The sequence below is a fragment of the Terrapene carolina genome, unplaced genomic scaffold (assembly GCF_002925995.2).
Source record: "Terrapene carolina triunguis isolate 2854851 unplaced genomic scaffold, T_m_triunguis-2.0 Scaffold112, whole genome shotgun sequence".
NCBI classification, from domain to species: Eukaryota; Metazoa; Chordata; order Testudines; family Emydidae; genus Terrapene; species Terrapene triunguis.
Genome location: NW_020664463.1, coordinates 7772836 through 7798425, shown reverse-complemented (window position 1 = coordinate 7798425; position 25590 = coordinate 7772836). Strand labels below are relative to the sequence as shown.

Genomic DNA, 25590 nt, shown 5'->3' with positions numbered 1-25590 from the left:
TTAGATTTTCAGAAAGCCTTTGACAAGGTCCCTCACCAAAGGCTCTTAAGCAAAGTAAGCTGTCATGGAATAAGAGGGAAGGTCCTCTCATGGATTGGTAACTGGTTAAAAGATAGGAAACAAAGAGTAGGAATAAATGGTCAGTTTCCATGATGGAGAGAGGTAAATAGTGGTGTCCCCCAGGGGTCTGTACTGGGACCATTCCTATTCAATATATTCATAAATGATCTGGAAAAAGGGGTAAACAGTGAGGTGGCAAAATTTGCAGATGATACAAAATTGCTCAAGATAATTAAGTTCCAGGCAGACCGCAAAAAGGATCTCTCAAAACTGGGTGACTGGGCAACAAAATGGCAGATGAAATTCAATGTTGATAAGTGCAAAGTAATGCACATTGGAAAACATAATCCCAACTATACATATAAAATGATGGGGTCTCTGAAAACATCCGCTCAATGTGCAGCGGCAGTCAAAAATGTGAACAGAATGTTGGGAATCATTAAGAAAGGGGTAGATAATAAGTAAGGCTAAGATTTTGTCATGGTTATTTTTAGTAAAATTCACGGACAGGTCACGGGCAATAAACACAAATTCACGGAAGCCGTGACCTGTCTGTGGCTTTTGCTGCTGCAGCTCCATGGTTTCCCCCCGCCACTGTGGTGGCTGGGAGCTGTGCGGTTCCTCCTCTACCCAGGGCAGCTGGAAGCTGCAGGGGGTCCCCCTCTGCACACCGCAGCAGGGAGCTGCAGGGTGACCATATTTCCCAAAGAGAAAACGGGACACCCCCAGCCACTCGCCTGAAGTGTTTCCCTTTCCCCCACCCCCACCCTGTGCGAGGCTGGAACCCTGAGGAGGGCCCCTCAGGAGTCTGTCACTGGAACCTTGCAGGGGGCTCCCTGTCACCTGTCGCTGCTGTCGCCTGTTGCTGGAACCCTGCCAGGGCCCTGCTGGCTGCCAGCTGGAGTCCAGCAGTCCCTGGGGCTGAAGCAGAGAATGTCACAGAGGTCTCTGGAAGTCACAGATTCCGTGACTTCCATGATCTCTGTGACATAAATGTAGCCTTAATAATAAGACAGAAAATATCATGTTGCCTCTATATAAATCCATGGTACGCCCACATCTTGAATACTGCATGCAGATGTGGTCGCCCCATCTCAAAAAAGATATACCGGAATTGGAAAAGGTTCAGAAAAGGGCAACAAAAATTATTAGAGGTACGGAATGGCTTCCGTATGAGAAGAGATTAATAAGACTGGGACTTTTCAGCTTGGAAAAGAGACGACTAAGGGGGGATATGATAGAGATCTATAAAATCATGACTGGTGGGGAGAAAGTAAATAAGGAAGTGTTATTTACTCCTTCTCATAACACAAGAACTAGGAATCACCAAATGAAATTAATAATCAGCAGGTTTAAAAGAAACAAAAGGAAGTATTTCTTTACACAACGCACAGTCAACCTGTGGAACTCCTTGTCAGAGGATGTTGTGAAGGCCAAGACTATAACAGGGTTCAAAAAAGAACTAGATAAGTTCATGGAGGATAGGTCCACCAATGGCTATTAGCCAGGATGGACAGGGATATTGTCCCTAGCCTCTGTTTGCCAGAAGCTGGGAATGGGCAACAGGGGATGGATCACTTGGTGATTACCTGTCCTGTTCATTCCCTCTGGGGCACCTGGCATTGGCCACTGTCGGAAGACAGGATACTGGGCTAGATGGACCTTTGGTCTGACCCAGTATAGCCATTCTTATGTTCACCCCTCTACATACATGGTACCTTTTCTTTTATAATCTCTTCATATAAACCTATTGTGGAAATAGTGTTGACATCTAAAACTATTCTTCAGATGGTTCATTGGTGACACCATCCCCTCTTTTTAATAAGGAAAACAACAGAATTGAACATTATGGGTTAGGGCAGGGGTGGCCAAACTGTGGCTCACGAACCACATGTGGCTCTTTTACCGTTAAAGTGCAGCTTGCGGAGGCCCCCACACCTCCCCCCAATTCTCCACCTACCAGGCTGGAGGGGAGGGGCAGAAGCTTGGGACCTCTACCTTGCAGCGCGGTGGTGGGGTAGGGGCTTCTGCCCAGCCGGGAGGGTCCCGAGCCCCATCAGGTGCCTCCCGCAGGGCTGAAGCCCTGAGCCCCAGCCCCCAGCAGGTTTGCCCTGGCTCTCGAACTTCTGAAGATTGTCGTATGCGGCTTGGAGGGCCAGTAAGTTGGCCACCTCTGAGCTAGGGTATGGCATTTAGCCACAGCCTACAGTGGGGTGTGGGACCTAGGTACACTGCCCCAAAGGAGATCTCACGAGGAGACGCAATCCCTCTCTGAGCCACATAACACTACAGGTGACGATGTAAGCCACATCACCCACTTTGGGAACCCTGCCCAGAAGTGTGGGCAGAAAGAGGCTTTGGAGTATGGGCTCAACCTTTACTGGGCTTGCCTACCACAAATATATGGGGTTCATGTTCATTGCAAGGGTTGGAAGGTGCTCTTTTCCTCTCTTTATAATATGGCCCTGTTATTAGATTTGGGTAAACAACATATAAAGCTTTACTGGGCTGCAGGCCCATCAGATGAAATTCCAGCCTCAAAGAAGTCAATGGAAGTTTAGCCATTGACTTCAATGGGGCCAGGATTTTAAAAATTGTGTCTAGAATGTTTTAACAACAGCTATGCCACCCTTAACATTAAATGCCTAACTTGAAATTCTGTGGGTAATAAGCGGGTGATGGTGTCTGTGAAAAGTGACTGGCTGTTGCTATTCGAAGAGGTGTTGGGTATTTTATTCCGCATATCTCTAGTAAGAATAACCACACTTCCTCCAACTCAAACTAATTAGGCTGAGGTAGTTTAATGAAATTCCGTTAGGAAAAAAAAGAGAAAAAATTCACAAAGAGAGATTGTACCTTAACTCTGTCTGTGCGGTTATTGAAGAGTCCGATGCGGCGAATGGTATTGAGGATCGGGTCATGGGAATCATCGATCATGTTGTGGGTGGTCACTGGAGGCAGAGACTGTCGCTACATCAGAATAAAGGCAAACTTTGATCAAGGCATGAAAAATTGCTGGCAAAGAATCCATTAACATAGAATCTTAAGGTGAAATCCTGGCCCCGTTGAAGTCAATGGGAGTTTTGCCATTGACTTCATTAGGACTAGGGTTTCAACCTTCAATTTTAAGGCCAGAAAGGAACATTGTGATAATTTAGTCCAACCTAGTGCATAACACAGTGCCATAGAATTTTACCTAATCATTCTTGAATCTAGCCCAATAAATTCTGCTTGTAATAGACGGTATCATTTACAAAGACACCCATTTTGATTTAACGATTTTAAGTGATGGAGAATCACCCACATCCCAAGGTAAGGTGTTTTAATGGTTAATTATCCCCACAGTTAAAAATGGAAGAGTCCAGGAATCAAGAAGGGATGGGAAATAAAACAAGGACTGAGATGTAGTAGGACGAGGAATTGTGAAGAATTTGAATTTACTATTAAAGGAGAGGACCAAGGATTTCAGGGAAATACATCAGGTGGTGGGAGTGCTCTTGCGCTACCAAAAGTAGTTAGGATGGTTTGATACTAATTCTTAAAAAGAAACACAGAGACAATGGAAAAAACACACAGACTGCATTTAAAAAGTTGACTTTAGGAGAAACGTACATGATGGAAAACGATTCTCCAATTCATACATATCCCTGTTCACTATACATGATCCTTATATATGACCGTGTTTATCTTTTCCATCCAATAACTGTGTAAGTACTGACTATTCTCTCTGACCTGAGTTGAAAAGATGGCTCTTTTCATAATGGTTACGTCATCCCGGTCAAGGATCTTGTTCAAATCTGGAATTTCTCCCCTGCAAAGGCAATACAGACAGGGTATATCACCAAATGGCTTGTTATTGGTCTTTTTGGACATTATGATTAAGAGTTTGCATTAAAGTTACGCAGAGAAGATGAAGAAACTCAAATATCAAAGCTGATCCAAAATTCACTGAAGTCAACAGGCATCTTTCCAGCCTCTTCAATCAGCTTTGAATCAGGCCCTTATAGAGTTTTTTCCTGTTTTCTCTATATTGTATCCACATGACTATCCTGTTCTCTTTCTCCCCCCACAGCTTTGCTGCAATTCCCCCTTTGATGTATTTGGAATATTTGAAAAAGAAAACAAGTCACAAGACCTGTCATGAACTTTTATTTCTATTTTTTTGTCAAAATTTAATTTTCATTTTTAAAAATTTCCCATCAGCTCTATAGGTGAAACCAAACAAGACAAAAAAGTGTAAAAAAATTGTGTCCATTTTTCATAGACATTTCATTTTTGTTGTTTTTTCCAACCCAATCTTTTGCATTTGGGATCATATAGATCTTCCAACTCAGGCTAAGATCCCTTTGAAATCAATGAGAGTATGACCTGATAAAGGAGTGCAGAAATTTTCTTCCTTTTTACTATAAGCAAAGTTTCAGTATATCAGAGTTCCACTGTATTTTATCTACCTAAGCCACTTATATGGCCCCATTACCATAATACCCCACAATCCTTAATGTATTTATCCTCACAACACCACAGTGAGGTAGAGAAATACTACTATCCCCATTTTTTAGATGGGGAACTGGGACAGACAGACAAAGGATAACATTTTCATAAGCACCTAAGTGACTTAGGAGCCTGCATCCCATTCATTCTCAATGAGACTTAGGCTCTTAAATGCTTAAGGCACCTTTGAAAACGTTACCCTAAGTTACTTACCCAAGCTCACACAGGAAGTCTATGGTGAAGTAGGAACTTGAACATGGATCTCCTAAATCCCTAATTACACCGTTTGTTCCTATCTCTCCCCAATTCTTTTCTTACATCCATAATACACATATATAAACAACACAGGTGATACAGCGGGCTCCTCTGCAATATAAACACAAAGTGACCTACATACTCACTTCAGTAGTGCATCGTAGAGTTTCTTTCCAAATTTTTCTTTGACACATTGTGCGGTGTCCCTAGTAAATAAATATGAAAAATGGGACAGGTCAGGGGCAGGGCCAGAACACACCGTGTTTCTGCTGCTGCCCTAACTTATGCAGGGGGACCCAGGATCAGGGGAGGCAGAAAGGGAGCTCCGGCCAATTCTCAGCCATACTGACTGTGATTTCAGCACTGCTGAGGAGATGACCCACAGAGATTTTCCCAAGGCCAAAAATGAAGTCAGTGGTAAAACCAGGACTAGAAATTGGGAGTGCTCGCTTCCCAATCCCTTACTCTGACAAATAGACCTTGCTAATGTCTCCGAAACAGAAAAACAGCACTGCAATGTCTTGGGTGGGAAAAGCAGTGAAATGGGACACTTTTCAAGGTTGAGAGGTTTCAAACTTAACCTAACCTAGGGGGGGAAAGAGAGAGAGAGAAGAAATAGGTTTGTTTTAAAATTCCCACCTGCAAGAGCCTTCAAAAACAAGGGATAGGACAAACTGTAGATAAGCTGCAAGCTGTTCCTCCTGATAAATTGGTTTGAAAACCAGCTAACTTCTTGGCAAACCTAGGCCAAGTTGAAAACGCATAATAACATCTGCACCAGACAATGTTTACATCGTTTAACATTTTGTTGTAGCCCTTTTGCACACCAGTAAAAGGCGCCTCTAAGTACAACTTGCAGTTAGCATATCCAGCCACTAGATGGCATTTCACAGAACATAAAGTACAGCTAAAAGCACTGCACTCAAAAACTAGCAAATGTAGTGTGAAGTCATAAAATACTTCTATGGGACTTTTCCTGCCTTTTTGCTTTTTGAGCATTAGCGACGGGCCTCCAGCAAAAAATGTTATTGGAGCACCCTGAACTTTGGAAAAACCTTAACAGTGACCTCAGAAGCTTTAAGGCAAAATAACTCGCCAAACACACGGAATGTGTTACAGACAGATGTGCTGATTACAGCTGGGCAAATTATTTTTTGGCAAATGGGAAATTAGCTGAAAAATGCATTTTTGGGTCACAAACTATTCATGAATTTGGATTGAATTCGAATTGAATTCAGCAAAAGTTTCAGCTCAAAACAAAATTGGATTTAAAAAAAAAAAAGTCGAAACTGGTCAGCCATTTCAGAATTAAATATTTTGACTTTTTGTTTCGAAGTGTCATTTTGTTTAGGGAATTTTTTTTTAACAACGGTGAAAAACACCCCCAAAATGACCCCAAACAAATTTAAAACAAACAAAAAAATATCAGTTTAGGTTAGAACAAAACTGTTTTTTTTTTAATACAGATTTTGTTTGTTTAATTCTCCAAACTGAAAAATCGATGATTTACTCAGCTCTAGTGCTTATCTATTGATATAAAAGCATCTAAGGTCACTTAAAGTTGTGTGTTAAAAGCAAGTGTGCGGAGGTTGCGGTATGAAAAAGGAGCACTGGATTGTGTTACTGACAGTGTGGTAGGCAGTATGAAGGTGGAAAGGACTACACAAGTCTTTCTCCTTAACTTATTTCCCTGCTTTTAAAATTATAGGTGGATGGAGCATACCCTACCACAATCTTAACTGGCAGTAAATGCAGTTTTTATGTGCTATTAATATAGAGTTAGGGTGGTTTTAACAAATTACACTGTGCGTAGTTCTGTTTGTGCTTTGTATTGGTGTGTACAAGTTAGCACTTGCCTCTGCTGGTGATATTTATACCGGGTTGGCTACACCAGTGCAAATCTCCAACATATAGATTTATAGATTCTATGGCCAGAAGGGACCACTGAGATCATCTAGTCTGACCTGCTGTGCAGCACAGGCCACAGAACTTCCCCAAACTAATTCCTAGAGCAGATCTTTTAGAAACACATCCACTCTTGATTTTAAAATGGTCAGTGATGGAGAATCCACCGTGACTGTGGGTAAATAGTTCCAATGGTTAATTATTCTCACCATTAAAAAATTTACACCTTATTTCCAGTCTGAATTTGTCTAGCTTAACTCCCAGCCATTGGATTGTGTTATATCTTTCTTTGCTAGACTGAAGAGTCCATTATTAAATATTTGTTCCCCATGTAGATACTTATAGACTGTAATCATGTCACCCCTTAACCTTCTCTTAACCAACATGGATGTGCTGCACCAGTTTTAAACCAGGGGAAGCTGTATTGATGCAAGCCTTGTATTACAGCGATGTAACGTGTCTGCAATGAGGATTTGCATCTGTGTAGCTACATCAGTACAAATATCCTCAGTACAGACAGACTTGATGTCAGACTGCCCATGCTTGCTGCGAGTTATGTTTCTCTGCAGTGCAGTAAACATATACATGTTTGTGACCATTCAGAATTATACCATCTTTAGAACACAGAGTTGAAGTCTGGTTGTTGGCTTTAGTGTGCGGGTGCTGGGTGGTGTTGGTGGGCTGTGCTATACAGGAGATCAGACTAGAGGATCTGGTGGGCCCTTCTGGCCTTAAGCTCTATGACTCTATGAAGTTACAGCCGGGTGTTCCTGGTCATCATCATGTTGATGGCGGGAGTTGAAATGACATGTTTTCTCTACTTCATTAATTTTTACTATCACTCATTGTTACTAATGTTTATTTTTCACATGTATAAATGAAATCTTCTCAGGAATGAACACTATTAAACATGTGAATGGGGCTATGGGGTGTACGGGGAAGAGTGGGGAGGGCATCAAGCCAGGGAGGCTGCAGGGGCATTGGGGCCAAGGGTGTAGGAAGGGAATCTGTGCCCATCTAAACAGCAGGGGTCAGAGATTCAGCAGAGAACTCCACTGACCAGCACTGCTCTCCAGCCCCCATGCCAGCATCTATGCCTTCTCCACATATTTTCTCCCTTCATGTCCATTCTACCCTTCATCCAGGCCCCACCCCCCATTCCCTGGAAGGTCTTGATCCTCCCCAATAAGAGTCCCTGTTAGTCTGCTCACCTCTGGTCCATCAAACTGGGGTGACCTTCCAGCAAGCCACACAGGGTTAACCAGAAGTGGCAGTTCTGCTCCTGAGTCAACTCAATCTGTGTGACCCCCACCTCTCTGACCCTCTTTCAAAAGTGTCCCAGCCCTGAGCTGTTCTGAGAATGCATGCGAGTGTGAGACGTTTGGGAGTCATTGAGAATGTGTTCCCTTAGCTAGAGGAAAGCAAAAGAGTAAGTCTGGCAGGAAACATTGCAAAAGGGGGGCTTTGAGCAGTTTTTCTTTTACAAAAGTTAGTAAATAAAAAAAAATTGCATGGAAAATTCAATGGCTTCCTGCAGAGTTATTGTGTTAAATTTGGAGACTGAATTAAATCAGTGTGTGAAAGAGAGGGGATTTAATTGTGATTTAAGTTTGACTCTCTATGCATCCTTGTTTCTTTTGCTTCCACCCTACCAGTGGGCAGAGCCAAGTCTGATTGCGCTTTTAATGTTTGGAAGAGTCTAGATGTGAAGTTTGTTATTTACTCCATCTGTAAAATGAGTTAAACCCCACTGAATATTGCAGAACGCTGGATTCTGATCTGAATTTTGCAGCCTGGGGCCATTTCTAATGAATATTTGAGGTGAACTGGGAGAAAACAAAGGGAACTGCGTGAGGAAAGCTAAATAAGGCTCCACCTGGATTCATGCCACAAGCTGCCTCTGAAACTTATTCAAATAGGATAGGCTGCTTAGTTCACAGCACAGGAAGATGGGGCTTTATATCCCAGATCAGCCAACTTCTATCCCCTGATTACTGCCAACCTCTTTTGGCATTTAATCTCCATGGCATCCATGATATCAGCTAGTGTTACAAGGTAATGCTGATGGCAGGTCCTTTTATCCAACAGCTTAAGATGATGATTACCACAGTACTGCATATGGTTGCTCAAAGGCTGTTCACAGCTCGAGTACCTGCGAGCAGTGCAGGTACAATGCACCCTGTATGGTTTTTCACTTGCTGAGCTGAGGTAGATGGGATCAATTTATCCTGAGTTGCACCGGAAAATCACTGACCACATACTGTAGCTACAACAGGCTCTTCCGTTCACCCCAGCCAACCCCTAGTGTTTTCCCTTTGTATGTTTCTCTTTATTTAAACTTTCCTTTTTATTTTTTCTGAGAAACACAAGAGAGGTCAAAATGCTTATTGTAAACCTGGCTGCTTCTCATGGTGCACAAAGTGTCCTACATCCGACCTTGAGAGAAATCCTAGCCTCACTGAAGTCAATCACCAAACTCACATTGACTTCAAGGGGGCCAGGATTTCACTCCTATAGAGTGTTTCTAGTCACAGGACTGATGCTTTGGACAAGCAGTTCTTACAAAAAACTACAGGTACAGCTCCCAGTAAGTTTCATGTATTCTTTTAAGAGGGAATAGCCTTCCACTGAATAAAGCATGGTGTCTTTGAGGCAACTGTTTTTAGAGGGATGACTGGAGAGAATGTGTCTTGGATGCCCTTGATAAAGGTATTCCTATGTGAAAACTGTGGCAGAGGAACAAATCTGATCTGATTTCTCTCTTTCATATATGGCCAGGGGTGGTAGGTTTGTATAATTTTTGGTAGGGCCCAGAACAGGTCCAAGGCGTGTGTGTGTCCCCCTCCCGCCCCAGCGCCTAAAGCTCTGGGAGGGAGTTTGGGTGCCAGAGGGGTGCTGACTCTGGGATGGAGTTTGGGTGCTGGGTGCAGGCTCTGTGCTGGGGCAGAGGGTTGGGGTGCAGGAAAGGGTGCAGGCTCTGGGAGGGAGTTTGGGTGTTGGGTGCGGGCTCTAGGCTGGGGCAGGGGATTGGGGTGCAGGAGGGGGTTTAGGGTGCTGGGTGTGGGCTCTGGGAGGGAGTTTGGATGCTGGGTATAGGCTCTGGGCTGGGACACAGGGTTGAGGTGCAAGAGAGTGTGCGAGGGAGTTTGGGTGTGGGTGCTGGCTCTGGGCTGAGACAGAGGGTTGGGATGTGGGAGGGGGTGCGGGATGTGGGACTGGGCTGGGGAAGAGGAGTTTAGGGTGCAGCAGGGCTGGGGGCCAAAGAGGACGCCTCCCCCCAGCCCTCTCCCCTCCGGCAGCAGCGAGCTACCTCAGCCTGCCCCCGGCGCCACTCCCTTGTAGCTGGCTGCAGCAGTGGCTGGTGAGGGAGTGCAGCGTGGAGCTGCAGGGAGCAGCCGCCCACTGCCCGGGGCAGGCAGGGACGCTCGAGGGAGATGCGCGGGGGTGGTAGATGGGGCCAGGGGAGAGACCCGGCCCCAAACATTGGTGGAGCAGGCCCCCGGGCCCTGAATTTGCTGGGCCCATACAACTCACCATCCCTGTACATGGCAACTACTAGATCAGTTCAGTGATCCCAAGGATATCACTTCTGTTACTAGTGTGCACTTCGAGTATGAACCATTCAAGGATCTCAAAATAATTTACTAATATTAATGAACTGAGCCATCAAACACCCCTTTGAGGCATTTAATAACAATACTAGAACCCATTTCTTATATAGTGCCTTTCACTCATAGATATCAGAGTACTTTAGAAAGGGGAGTATCATCACCATTTTACAAATGGGGAAATTGAGTCAGAGAGGTTAAATGTCCAATGACTCAGAAACAAGAACAGAACCCAGGTTTTATGGCTCTTTGTCCTTTAACCCTAAGACCAGCTTTCTCAAATGTGCAGGTAAGGTTAGTCGGTTTAGCCACTTGTGAGGAATCCACTTTTAATTGTTTATTTCCCTTATCAAATAACAACTAGTCTATGAATGTGTTCAGTGGAACAGGTTTTGCATTCTTTGAGCCCAGTTCAATCTTGATATGACTCCACTGGTTTCACTGATGAATTTGGCCCTATGAGTTTAGAGGACTTGTCTGCATAAAACTACATAGTAAAGCCCATCTTTTGTCACCTGGAATAAAGGAGAAATTAAGGGGTTATTAGATGGAGTGGCTGGAGGTTGAAGGCTAATTTTAGTGGGATGCCCCACCAAATACATGGTAGAGTGGCTTTAGTTGTTTGAGAGGAGAGTTTATTAATTGGGAAAACAGAGGAACTTAACTTTGTATTAAAAATATTAGACTTCTAATTGTGTGTTTGAAATTTGGGGTAGTGGCCATAGCTTGGTGCAGGCTCTTGAGAAATAAATAATATCATCTACTATAGCATCATCATGCATGAGTGGCCAATTCATGCTCCATATTTCATAATAAAAGAATGGGAGTAATTAACTCCTTTCCCCCCAGTGACAGTTATACTAGCAAAGTCTTGAGGAAGAAAGCTTGCCTTATACTCTGAAGGGTACGCTACCCAAGATCTATGCATTGTGCTCATTTCACTCATGCAGTTAGCATTATGAGTGTTGCTGGAGATCAAAGGCAGGATGTGGTCCAAAGTGAGTATCAGGATCAGACAGAAGACCCAGAGCTTGATTCTCCACTGTCAAAACCTTGTGCTGTCACACCCATGTCAAGTGAGTGCAAAATGCGAACCTTCCGATCGGAATGCTAGTGTTTAACGTTCACTTTACACGGGGTATAAATGGTGACAAGGGCAAAGCTATTGAGAATCAGGTTCCTTGTTAATAAACTAGAAAAAGGAAGGGGAAATACCTGCCCTAATTTATTATCCTTATCTCCCTCTTCCCTACAAATGGACTCAGGTTACTTACTATCTTGTATTTAGCAAGAGGGAAAGTAATGAGCCTTATTCTCCACCAAAGCCATTCACTTATCCCTTCAATTCACCATTCAAGAGCAGTAATGAGAATGGTGCTTACCATAGTTGCTTTCGTATGGCTTGGCCTTTCAGTGTTTCCACATTGAAATTGTTCGTCTTTGCTGGCATGATGAAGAACACTACGACTGTAACATCACTTCTGTGAACCTAAAAGAGGAAAGATGGAGGGAAAACTTGCAATGTTAACAAGAAATCGTTATGCAGAAACTAACAGAGATTCCAGACAATACAGAAACCTTGTCCACACTGGGAATTAGCCATAGCAGATGGTCAGCAGAACCCATCGCATTTTAACTAGTTGTTCAAGAAGGCCCTGATCCTGCAATGAGGTCTGTCGGGGTGGACCCTGCCTTCAGTGGGGCTCCATGTAAGTGAAAGAGTGTACTCAAACATCGCTCATTGCAGTACTGGAGCTAAAAGGGGTTACCAGGAAAGTCAAATACATTACTGAATATCTACACTGTTATTTTTACTCTTCAACGAGGATTTCAAAAGATGTAGATATAAAGCCAAACTGCAAAGATAAAAACCACACACAGTATTTAAAGCCGTAATATTAAGTTACTGTGATAACAGCTAAGATGATTTAAACTGAAAGAATTGTTTAAAAATCAAATGCAGTTTTTATCATGTGTCCCATTTCTTTGCACATTGCATTTCAATCAGCTCGATGGGTGTATCCCTAGCAGGCATGCAGCTAGCATAATTTTCTCCTACGGGTCTCCCAGCGCTTGTTGCAGCCAGCAGAAACTGCCATGGAAAAATCTGGGCCTTTGTTTACAGTTGGTTTTTCTTGCTGGTTCTCTCTCCTGCCTTAGCACAATGATGTTTTTGCTTGTTTGTTTGTGTTTTGGCCAGAGGGGGGGGCGGGAATATTTACATAGAATAGAAACCCATTTTTTAAATTTTAATTTATAAGCATCTCTATTAACATTAGGAGTTGTAAAAATGTTTCATTTAATTGCAGCACAACTACATTATGAGCCTAATGTATCTGACAGCTCCCTTTATGGAGTTACTGGCACCCTCTAAAAATTTTTGAAAGATGTTTTCTAATACATATGCTTTCTAAAGGACATGAACCAAAACCTGGGATGCAGCATCTTGGACATCAGAGAAGTTTGCTTCTGTATCTTGAAGACACAGTCGACAGATGTACATCCCTTGCCACTAGAATGGGCCAGAGTGCTTTCTCTTGGTGTAGCTGAGGAGGGTCTGGTTCCACTATCACAATCCATTAGCCACTTAAGAGAAGAGCTAGGTTACAGCAGCTGGAGTGGGTCCCAAAAGGCTGAAAATTGCTGGGGCACTGCACTACCGGCTTTTTTCCTCTGACCCCCAGCATCCTTCCATTGGGGCTGGCAGGTGGTATAAAACAAGCCAGCTTTATGCCAGATGTGGTTTCTCCCATGCGGGGGGAAAATGCCTCATCAGCCCTCTTTAGGGCAGATACAAGGACCCTTTGTGCCATGACCTTAGCTGCTAGCAAGGATCTGTCCCAATGTATATTTTATTATCTTCAACATTTCAACCAAGCTTTCAAACCATCACCAAAACGGTTCTGTAAAATATTTACAAATATTTTAATCAGATGCCACATATATGTAGAGCTCAGACACGCTACTGGACATCCATTTGAGAAGCATGTGAAGGGAAGCATTCCTAGATTCACAAACAGCACAGATAGCTTGCTCCTCCCAATTGGATTACCCTCAGCAATAATTGCAGACCGGATGTTCTCCATGATTCTTGTCAGCAACACTTTTTGTTAATGTCGTCATTAATTAGATACAATAATAGAACGGTGCAATGCATCACTTAAGCAATTCTTTCTCCTCTTCGTTATGCAAGACATTAGCTGTAAACAGCATTAGTAAACCTTAGCTGGGTGAATGCTGCTAAAACATGGCTAATGTTATATCGCATTTAACCACCAGTATAAGGTGATCTGTTGTGTTGGTGAACAGATCAAGTACTTCCTTTCAGTCCACTGATTTCAATGGCATAGGAAGATAGGACTGGAAGGGACCTCCTGGGTCACTGAGTCAGCCCCAGCTATCACAGGAAACCCTCCCCATCATATGTTAATGGATGATGGCAGTAGAGCAACTGTAGTGGAAAAGATTCTTCTGTGATCCCATGACTCTAGAAGCTCGGGCTTTAAGAAAAACACCAAATATCATGAGACTCATGATAAAGTTCTGAGAGTTGGCAACACTGCAGTGGAGTAAGACAGCAAGCATGCCTTCCAATATTTGTCTATGGTTCAAAGGAACAAAAATGAACATCTGGTGGATACTAAGGGCTAATCACTGAACTGCTACTAAATACACTGTATACAGAACACAGGGCAGCACTGCAGGGACACAGAAGCTGCAGGGGATGGAGTGAAGCAGGCAGGAGGAGCACTCTACAATAGGCACAAACAGTAGCTCTACACCCTCATGAAGTCACTGTTGGGTGACAGAGATGTTTGTTAGTCTGTCCTTCTGTCTCACAAAAGGAATCAATTTAAAAGTCAATTGGGTCTCCTGTTTTCGCCAGTCTGCTGTATCTAGGATTTATTGTTATTCTGGAAGTTTCTTTAGTATCTAGATTGTAGAGTCCCAGAGATGTGGAAATTTCTGCTTGAGCTGGCAGTGGGGACCACATTTTCCTGCTGTAGCTGGGTGAATATGCAAAGGGATTTCATAGTGTGGAGATTCTTGCATGTGATCTACACACGTGGGTGAATGTCACACTGATAGAATGAAGAGTGTGTGTGTGTGCATGCACACATTTAAACTATCTGCAGCCACACTACTGTCTGCCAAGAGCAAAATAATACATTGGATTTCTATGTGCCCTTGCCCAATAGACTCTGAATCAGATACTTGAAGCTAAGCCCTACTTCAAAAATAGCAATAGAGCATCTGCACCAATTACTATCAAAAAACTCCTAGGGCCCCAATCTCTGCTACACTAAGGTCACTTCATGCCACTCTGACAGTGTAGAGGGTCCTGAAAACCCTCCTGAGAATATCCTCTGGGCAGAGTGCCTCCTCAACTAGTAAGTGATGGCATAAAGGATTTATGCAGGCCTTGCTCCCATTCACTGGTGTAGGAGGTATACTGAGGGCAGGTCAAGATAGCAAGGAGGTATAGCCAGAGCACACTGTACTATTGCTGTTCCTTGAGTCCCAAGGCCATGGGAAGTAGCGTTTAATTTACAGCAGCCCTGAGGCTGATCTGACATTAGACTGAGCCAAGCAGAACTCTGACTGCCCCCAAAGTATTTGAAGCTACCTTTGCCCCTTCCTGCCCCAAGCACAGAAATGGTAGTCCTGAGAAATTAGTCCTTAATGCACAGAACTCCAAGTTCCTGAGATAAACATGGTGGGAAGGAGCTCAGCAGGATGCAGGTAGTGGCACCCTTTGGTTGGGCACCCCAATTGACAGGAAAGTCTATGAAGCTAAGCAAGAAAGCCATCACATTGCTATGGGACCAAAGACATTATAGTAAACAAAAGCATGGTGAGATTTTTGTATGTGACCTACACACCTGGGTTAATTTCATCTTGATAGAATTAAGTGTGTGTATAAGATATCTGCTATCTGCATTTCCAAATGCTTTCTTACCCGCAGCAGGAAGTTTAATCTGGATAAGGCCTCTAGAAACAAATCAGCTCCTTTGTTTGAATATTCGTATCTCCCAGCGATGAAGAAAAACAAGGTCCTTGCAAGGTTGAAGTCAAGATGGCTGAAACCAGGCAAACAAACACAAAAAGGTTCAATAGGTGATCAAACAAAGCAGAGAGCAATTCTCTAATCAGTGAAGGTCACTGACATACAGCAGCTGCCTTCCTGACCCACAGTCATCAAAAAGTTAAGGATTACCTACAGTACTTCACATTAAAGTGGCCATTGAGCTCCCTCTTGGGCAAGTAGCATACCCGTCACCTTCTGCCTGATCCTACAAGGGCCTAAGTGGAGCCAGGAATGAAATCTAGGCTTTGGATCCTAACTCCCGGTCAGTCACTGGAATCACTAGGTAACATTCCACCTCAGATATAAAGTGCTCTTTACAGTCTGCCTACTCTAGGTCCTGCTGTAAACGGTCTGTACAACCAGATGCTAATTTTGAAAAGTAAAAGCATACCCATAGAAATGGCCTCGAACGAACTCTTGGATCCTAGCCTTGTACATGGCATGCAAATTCTGAAACTCATGCATTGCTGAAAATTTCTTAATGTTCAAGCCATTTGGAGTAACAACATCTGGAAGAAGCAAAGAAAAGGCAGAGAGAGACATCTTCAGAGTTTGAGAAAGCTTTAAGGAAAGAACCAAAATATCTTTAGTTGTCAATATGTAAAGATGTACTTAGTCTTATTGCTCATGATGGGGAAATGGTCTTCTCTAATGCTACAGCTTTTCATCACTTCATCTCTATAAAAGCAGCAGAAGACTATAGACCAAATTCTGATCTTAGTTACACTGGTGTAATTCCAACATAACTCCATAATGTTCAGTAGAGTTACTCCAGCTTTACACCTGTGTAACGAGGGGCCTTTTGTCCATAGGGCCACTAGAGGAGCCACCCTACTATCTGTAGCATCAAAATTGCTTTGAATCATGTTTTACCTGCAGAACTGTACCTTAACATGCTCTCAGTGTGGATGATTTGATGCTGGAATATTAGTGTCCCCTCAGTGTTGCAGGTGGGGAGTTCCAGGAGGTAGCCTGCCCAACCAGGGCTGTTGCTAAATGCTAGAATTTAGCCCTCTGCTGGTATGTTACATCCCCTTTCCCCGCACTCTTTGTCTGGTTTGTCTCTATGGACTGTAAGCTCTTCAGGACCGGGAACTCCTTTTATTAGATGTTTGTACATTGCATAGCATGATAGGCCCCCATCCTAATAAGGGGTCTCTGGGCACCACTGGAATACACAGAATTGAACATGTATTTTAAAAAAAAAATGTACTGCTCCTCAAAGTATTTTAGGTTTCTCCTGAAAAAAAGCTATGCAATTGTAGTTTGCACTTCTGTAGTCCCCTTGCGCCCCCGCCCCGAACTGAGGATCTCAAAATATTTTACAAATAGAGGATTATAGGTATATACGGTTCACTCCAGTTACCACTGAAATGCAATCTCCACTGTTGAAGAATCCCATTTACTTCAATGAGAACTGGATTCAGCCCTCGGAGCACAGATAGCAGTTTAGAACAGGAAGTGAAGTGAAGAGGGAACCAGTCAGGGCCGGCCCTAGACCAAATGGCACCCAGGCAAGGAGCGTCTTCGGTACACACCCCCACCCCTCCATGGTTACATTTTTGAATACCTTACTTTTATTGCATTTGTAGCCCATTTCACGACTTTGATGCACAATTTGCATGCATGATTTATCCCTGTCAGATAAGATGATACATTTGCACGCTAGAATCTGTAAATCTGTATTTATTCATGCCATATATAAGCAAATAAAAAATAAGTTTCCTCTAAGCTCATAGAAACGTTTTAATTTTAAGAAAACCTGAAATGTACTAACATCAAGAAACTGAACTGTGCACCATCATTGGGTGGACCAGTATTAAATAGTGTTACAGTAGGTGACAGCCTTAGAATGTTAACCGTAGTCTTTTAGTTAAAAAGTTCGCTTTTCTCGCCTTTGCCCTCGTGAACTGAAGCACAGCATCAGAGAGATCCAAAAGACTGGCCAATGGCATTTTCAGTGATAAAATAGCAAGCGGTGTTGGTCTCTTGTCGGCCATCGTTGATCGAAGATATCTTCTAATGAGCCTGAGCTTTGAAAAGCTGCGCTTCCCAGTCGTGACTGTGACCGCCAGGGTGAGCAGAATCCTCAAAGCTATTTGATTAGGAAAAAGTGTCCTTCGGCTCTGCATCATGAATGAATTGGAAAACTTGGAGTGGAGAGTGCTTTCCATGTGGCCAAATGTGATGGATGTTGTCCAATTTGACAGGAGGTTTTTATCAGTGACGTCTGAATATTCCCCATGTGTCAGCGTCCCGTGAAGGTCTGTACAATTGTTGAAGAGTGTTTTCCTGTCCGCCGGCAGCTTACTAAGGTCATACAAAAAAACCCAGGTCTTTTTGTCGTTCTTCATTTATCCCAACTTTTCTTTGATGGACACTTGAGCAGTGTCAACAAGCGAGAAAAAACCTCCCTCTTGAATTTTTCTTCCAAGCTTCCAGTTACTTCATCTCTGCCCTTGTAACCAAACTGTCTCCTCTTCCAATGAATACAAGTTTCCTTGAAGACAGGCTCAACTCCTAAGTTTTCCACCATTTCTTTGGCAGCAGTGATGGCATCTTCAAATCCATTGTCTTGGAGGTCACAATGAAATCAAGGCAGCTTCTCATCAAAGTAGTAGCGGTCGTGATGTCCATCAAATGAGTTTGTATTGCCTTGCTTACATTTACTTAGAACAGGATATCATGCCAAACCACAATTGAGACCAGAAATTTTAGGTCAGTGATCTGGTTTGCCAGACTTTGCGGCTCGTGTCAGATTCCAGCCTTGGCTTTACTCAACTGCGCCAGTTCCATCAGTGCGTCGTAAACCTCAGTCACTTAGCACCTCACTGATGTTATGCTGTCAGTGCAGATCTCCCAGCACGTGTCACTTAGCAGCTTCGCAGTCAGATTTGTAACATTGTCCGTGAGAATCTTCTACTTGATCATTGATACTGAAAACAGGATGTATATCCTTTGCAGTTCTCCAAAAGAGAGATACTGAATTTAAAGATGATGATGCTGCATCTGACACAATCAGATTGAGAGAATGGCAGCCACAAGGCACGAAGAAAGCTCTTGGATTCAGCGCAAGGATCCTTGCCTGGACAAGACTGTTTCTTCTCTTCATGTTTGCGCCATGGTCATAGCCTTGGTTGCGGCAGTCCTAAAGCTTTATATTATTCTCATTCAAAACGTTCATAAACAGTTCTGTTAGGCTTTTCCAGTAGAGTCATCCACAGACTGGAAACAGATTAAATGTTCCTTTACTGGGATGCAGCCATCTTTGTCATCAACAAATCTTACTGTAAATGACATCCATTATTAATGCAGTCCATTATTACAGCATAGTACTTTGCTTTGACGGGCCGCATCAATATGTTTTCAACCAACCTTCCTTTTCATACGGTCAATCAATGTGTTTTGAATTTGTTTGCTGCAGTAATGGTCAATAGCTTCTTTACAAAACTACTCAATGTAGGCGCTCACACATGACATCGTCATATTTCTCATGGAGCTCTACCAAATTGAGGAAATTACCATTATGTTCAGTGAACAACTTATCTGACAAGCCCCAGAAAGCCAAATTATTCTTTGCAAGAAAGAGGATAATTGAGATCAGACACTCGAGCACATTCCTCCAATGCTGGGTTTCTACATTAATAATGTGCTGATTTTCTGCATCTATGCATTTATTCCCTGCTTGATCCTGGACTTAACCTCCATCCATTAGGACTAGGCTACAAAATGACTGGGTGCTTTTTCATGTTGCTTCAGAGCATCAGCTAAATTATGCCAGTAATTGTACCCGGAAAGCACAAGCAACGATTTGGCATTCCTGTCAAATATTCTGCAACAAAAGCAGAACACTGTCAGTTGATTTCAAGTAAACTAGCCAATGCCTATTCAGTTTCTCACCATTCTCAAGCACTCTTTCGCAGTGTGACTTTGAGAAATGTTGCTTCTGCTCATTTACTGGAAATGTCATATCCTTGATTTTGCCCGTCCCATTCAGAATTGTACAATCAATATCAGCAGAGTTTAGGATCGCGGGCCATAAATTAGGAGCTGATGTATCGATTTGTGGTGTGCAATTTTTCTCACTGCTGTTTCGGTCATCATATGAGGCTGATTCTTCTTTATCGTTTCTCTCGTTTTCATGTAAGCCACATTCTTCTTTATCATCACTCTATTTTACACCGCCAGGAAAACTGGACGATTCTCCATCACTTTCCTCATATTTCCATTCCTTGTCTTCAAGTAAATCTGCTAATTCCTTAGTAATAAGACCTCCATCATTTACACTCTGCTCCTCAATTTCTTCTGAGCTGGGACAATTACTTCTGCCAAAGCCTGGTGTATGTTGTTCTGTTTCAGATAACTTCCCATCAAATTTGCCCCTTGCTGCAAACTAGATTGCAATTGAACTTTTCACTTCCTATACTGAGCTCCTGAAGGCTTCTTCGAGGGCATCTTTTTTTTCTGTGGGGATAACAGACAGTATTAGGGAGAGCAAAAGTCTATGTTCCACAGTTTTAGAAAGTCATCAAACATTATGTGTTAAGCATGGCAAAAAAGTAACAGTATTTCTTTATATTGTTGTGTAGATAAAGATTCGATCAATACTTTTGGTGTCATTAAATGTGTCCTTTATTAGTCGCTATTTACACTCTTCAAATCTTAAAATACAAGTACATTGTCACAATTACACAATAAAATAAGGTTCACAATATTGCAGCTGGACTCTCACTTTACTTCAGTTCATTCTTATATCATGTTGACTGACTGGCGATGCTCCGCCCCTTATATACCTGCGAGGGCCTGGCTGATAACATTCTAGGAGGTTTGAAAAAAATATAGCTCTCAGAAAGTCTTGAAGGTTCCATGAGATTCTACAAAGTTCCAGAACATTCTAGGAGGTCAGTGAAAAACAATCCACATAAGGAATACCTGAAACATGTTACTTCAAACATTCTATTTTCCCTTTTGTCGCTAACAATAAAAACAGCCCCCCCAAGCCCGGCACCCCAGGCGGTTGCCTGGGTCACCTGCCCCTAAATCCGGCCCTGGAGCCAGGACCTCAGGTGGTGTAATTCGGTGTAGCACTATTGACTTTAATAGAATTATGCCAATCTACATTAGTTGAGTATCTGGCCTATCACGTCTAACTACAGGGAGTTTGTAGAGATACAAGAGGTAATTACCAGATAACCCCTCTGGCACTGGTGTTAATACCCTTTATTCTCATGAGAAGTGTCATGGGATCCCTAGTGACCATAAGTCAGGTCCTCTGTTTAATGTCTCATCTAAAAGACCCCCACCTCCAGAAGCACATCAGCCCATAAAATCATGCTAGTTTATCGGCTCACACAAATAAAACTGGGTCTATTCTGCTTTCAGTACACATGGCAAACTCCCATCAATAATAATGTGGAAACCACAGATTCTTTAACAGAAACCCTATCCCCAATATGGAACTTGAACATCACAGCCATTAGGTCTCCAGGAAAGCTGTTTGATATTTAATTTCCCCCCCAAAATGTATATTTATTGCTCCATAACATGTAAAGACACATCCAATAGAATGTAAAAACTCTTATTTACTCAGGAGACCCCAGTGCCTTCTTCGGAACAGCTATGGTTCTTTGGCGCCAATACAGATTTTAAAAATTGACTAAAGTGCCACTGTGTTCAGTTCATGGTGCTTGCCTGGCATTTTCAAGATAAATGTCTTGACCATTTAAAATGATTTTCTTCAGAATTAATGTCATGTTCCACTCCAGAGGTGCCTGATATTCTATGGTGGGTAAGTGATCCCTGTCTACTCTATGTACAATTTGTAAGGTGCTTGGAGATTCTGTAGGTTGAATAGCAGTACCCTACAGTCCTCGTTAGTAGTCATAAAATGCAAATGAGTTGATCCCATAATGAACGGACCACCCAATAAATTTCAAGTTTCAAACCGAAGACCTTCATTTAGCACGGTACCTTCAGGGCCGGATTAAGGCAGGGGCTTAGGGGCTGCATCCCAGGGCCCCGGCTCAAGGGGGGCCCCGAAAAATAAATCACAGGCAGCGATCTCCAATTCCGGGCCGCTAAAAGTCCCTCTGCATGCTGCCCCCTCCCCCAGTACTGTCCCCGCAACTCCCATTGGCCAGGGGCAGTGTTTGTGGGCAGCGTACGGAGACACACTGTCCCCCTCCCCACATGGGCCACAGAGACATTCTAGCAGCCAGCCACTTCCAGGAGCAGCGTGGGCCCATGGCATGCAGGCAGCCTGCCTGAGCCCTGCTGCACCGCCGGCCAGTAGCCGCCTGTGGTAAGCGCCTCCCGGCCGGAGCCTGCACCTCACACACCCTCCTTCACCCCAACCCCCTGCCCCAGATCAGAATCCCCCTCCTGCACCCAAACTCCCTCCCAGACCCTGCATCCCTTCCTGCACCCCAATCCCCTGCACCAAACTCCCTCCCAGGAAAAAGATTTGTATACAGTGGTCCCACAAAATCTAATAGCTCCTGGCCCACAGGAGAGTTAATCCGGCCCTGGGTACCTTTATTTGGTAAATGTCTAGATCTAGATTCTCAACACAGTTCTGACTCCACCTCACCTCCAAATGCTACTCCCAACCTGCCCTCTACTTCCTCTGACACACCTCTAGTGCTGGGGGTGGAAGTAGCTGGTGTTGAATACAGCTGTGCCATCTCCACCAGTTCTATGCCGGCGGAGCTTTCAAATAAATAAAAAGGGGAATTCTCAATGGGTTATTTCTGACCAATTTACATCCACTCTGTGCTGCCTTAATGGACTGGAGAATCCGGCTTCTACTTTGTAGCCAATGATTTTAGTTTATTATCCATTTATTGTGTGATGTTATGATTAATCAATGTGTTATATGACATATATTCATTGTATGTTGATTAGAGCTGATTTGTAGGATTATAAAAGTATAAGATTGATCAGTATTTAGAGGAACTATGTAATAGACATAAGTGAGAGAAGCTGAAACGCAAGAAACTGTGGGCTGCGGCCTGCAAGACTTTAGCTATTTTAGGCCTTATGATGGCATAAGTCAATGACTGAAATATAACCCGAAAGATTATGGGAAAAGAGGTACCAACTGGTAATATTGCGAAAGCATAGCTGGGAAGATTACATTTAAATTATAAAATGCCGTAACAACAAATATTGTCTCCAATATGTGCCTTAACCGCAAGATAAAGGTGGTCCATCAATGTTAATGAGAACCTATGCAGCCTATATAATTTGGGGTCCTTTGTGTTTCTAGGGGACACAGACCAATAAGAAAGAGAGGGTTGCCACTTTCATGTATATGCGCAGAATGTAGGTATAGTCAGAATCACAGTATAAAAAAGGGTGCCCAGAGCAGGAAAATTGAGCTTCCTAAGGGAAACTCCAGCAGGAACCACTCCCGTATTGATGATCAATCCACAAGAGGGCCAACAGACTCTAACACCATCTACGAGGATGTGAGTATGTCTGTAGGTATAACTGGTACATGGTACTTATCTTTAGGAACTGTATATGCTGTGACATTTATAACTTTGTTGGTAATTTTAATAAAACTACTAAAAGATAGATGCTCTTGTAATTGTATGTATTATTTGCCTATGGTTTCATGTGTTCCTATGGGATCTAGATCTAGAACAAAAAGAGATAACTCTGTTGAACTTGAGTGTGTATCCACCACAGCTGAACCCACTGAAGTATAATTAACATTAAATAGAATAAAAGGCTACAACTTTTTTTTGCTAAACATTTAATAATGGCTGAACCAATTATTTTTAAAGTATGTTAAGAAATGTGCCCTTGGATTGGAAGGTAGATTCATTCAATGAATTAGGGTTTTTGTTGTTGTTTTTCACTGAATGAATGAATGGACATTTCCTTTCATTATTTAACTATTTTCAAAATTGGGTAAAAATAGATCAGATTAAGAGTTATTAGATTTCTACATGTACAGGAAAGAAACTGGCACGTATATAAATAACAATCACAAAATATGATATTACTTAGGGCTTGTCTATACTTACCGCGCTGGTTCGGCAGCAGGCAATCAAACTTCTGGGTTCGATTTATCGCGTCTTGTCTGGATGTGATAAATCGAACCCAGAAGTGCTCGCCGTTGACTCTGGTAATCCTGCTCGGTGCGAGGAGTACGCGGAGTTGACGGGGAGCCTGCCTGCCGCGTCTGGACCGCGGTAAGTTCGAACTAAGGTACGTCGACTTCAGCTACGTTATTCACGTAGCTGAAGTTGCGTACCTTAGTTCGAATTGGGGGGTTAGTGTAGACCAGGCCTTAGAGATGTCCATGAGTCACAAAGTTCAGCGACTGAGCAATATTTTTTTCAGACTCTGGATCTGTGATTTTGATTGAACGATTGAGCTGAGCTACTGTCAAGACATGAACTTTAGATCTAGATCTAGACTGACATCTACATTTCCTTGCAGTATGGATCCAGACTTTTGATTCAGATCCTTCTCTAATATCCATGAAGAGACAGTTTAATAAAATTATAGACTATGATAAGAGCAAAAGACTCATAACAGTAATTTTCAGCTAATGAGAATGCAAATTTGTACATCAGAGTTGGAACAACTTCTTCTCTGTGACTGAAATTTTTGAGGGAATGTTTACATTTGAGGTTCAAGGTTCTGGAAAATTTGGTTTATTGTGAATTGTTGATTTAATTTAGAGCTCTCAAAAGAGAAACTGATATTATTAGCTGGAACCCACATAATACAAGCAGGCATTGTGTAAACCCCTAAGAGGACAGTCAATGCATCTCAATCTAGCACCCCCCGCTGCCAATTCTAGGCCATTCTTGGTGCCAGTGCCAATGTTTTACATACATTTACCTCTTATCTACTGAACCACTTAGGTCACTTTCCATCCCCACCCCACAAAAAATAATTAATGAAATTTATAATGAAAATTATGAGGCAACTTTAATATTACTGGGGATAGTAGAAATTGCCATGATTACCACACCTACCTAGCAAGAGACATAAAAAGCAATAAGAAGAGGTTCTTTAAATACATTAAAAGCAAGAGAAAGACGAAGTAAAGCATAGTTCCTCTACTTAGCCGGGAAGGAGAGCTAATAACTGATGACATCAAGAAAGGTGAGGTGTTTAATGCCTGTTTTGCGTCAGTCTTCACTAAAAAGGTTAATGGTGACCAGATACTTAATACAATGAATATTAACAATGAGGGGGAAGGAACACAAGCAAAAAAGGGGAACAGGTTAAAGAATATTTAGATAAGTTCGACGTATTCACGTCAGCAAGGCCTGCTGAAATTCATGCTAGGGTGCTTAAGTAACTAGCTGAAGGAATCTTGGATCTGTTAGCAATTATCTTTGAGAACTCATGGAAGATGAGTGAGGTCCCAGAGGATTGGAGAAGGGCACATACAGTACCTATTCTTAAAAAAGGGAAACAAAATGGCCAATTATAGACCAGTTAGCCCAACTTCGATACCTGGAAAGATACTGGGACAAATTATTAAAAAATCAGTTTGTAAGCACCTACAGGATAATAGGGTTATAAGCAGTAGTGAGCTGGAGCCGGTTCGCACCGGTTCACAAGAACCGGTTGCTAAATTTAGAAGCCGGTGTAGAACCGGTCCCAAACTCCGGTCCATGGGCCACATCCAGCCTGCGTGACCGTCCTGTCTGGCCCGCCAGAGCTCCCAGCTGGGGAGGCTCCCCCAGCCCCTCCCCCGCTTCTTCCCCCCCTCACAGAGCCACCGGAGCCCTGGGGGAAGAGGCGGGGCTCCAGAGGCTATTTAAAGGACTGGGGCGGCAGAGGCAGCTGGAGCCCCGGCCCTTTAAATAGCCCCTGGAGCATCCCGCTACCCCAGAGCTCCAGAGGCTATTTAAAGGGCCCGAGATTCCCCTGCTTCTACCGCCCCGGCCCTTTAAATAGCCGCTGGAGCCCTGGGGAAGCGGCGGGGCTCATGCGGCTATTTAAAGGACCGGGGCGGCAGAGGCAGCTGGAGCCCCGACCCTTTAAATAGCCCCTGGAGCCCCCCACTACCCCAGGGCTCTGGGGGCCATTTAAAGGCCCGCGGCTCCCATGCTTCTACCACCCCGGCCCTTTAAATAGCCGCCAGAATCCTGGAGTAGTGGTGGTGGGGCTCCGGTGGCTATTTAAAGGGCCGGGGCGGTAGGAGCAGCG

The 25590-nt window shown here is 43.2% G+C and overlaps 1 protein-coding gene across 1 annotated transcript in view; it reads right to left on the bottom strand.

Annotated features, from left to right (window-relative positions):
* The window catches only part of GYS2 (glycogen synthase 2), a 74593-nt gene that overhangs the window by 10443 nt on the left and 38560 nt on the right, over positions 1-25590 (bottom strand). Inside the window, exons 6-11 of the mRNA XM_024196330.2 lie at positions 15800-15917; positions 15280-15400; positions 11702-11808; positions 4953-5012; positions 3793-3871; positions 2917-3030 (exon numbers count right to left, since the gene is read on the bottom strand). Of these exons, the coding sequence (XP_024052098.2) occupies positions 2917-3030; positions 3793-3871; positions 4953-5012; positions 11702-11808; positions 15280-15400; positions 15800-15917 (599 nt within the window). The remainder of the gene's footprint in view (positions 1-2916; positions 3031-3792; positions 3872-4952; positions 5013-11701; positions 11809-15279; positions 15401-15799; positions 15918-25590) is intronic.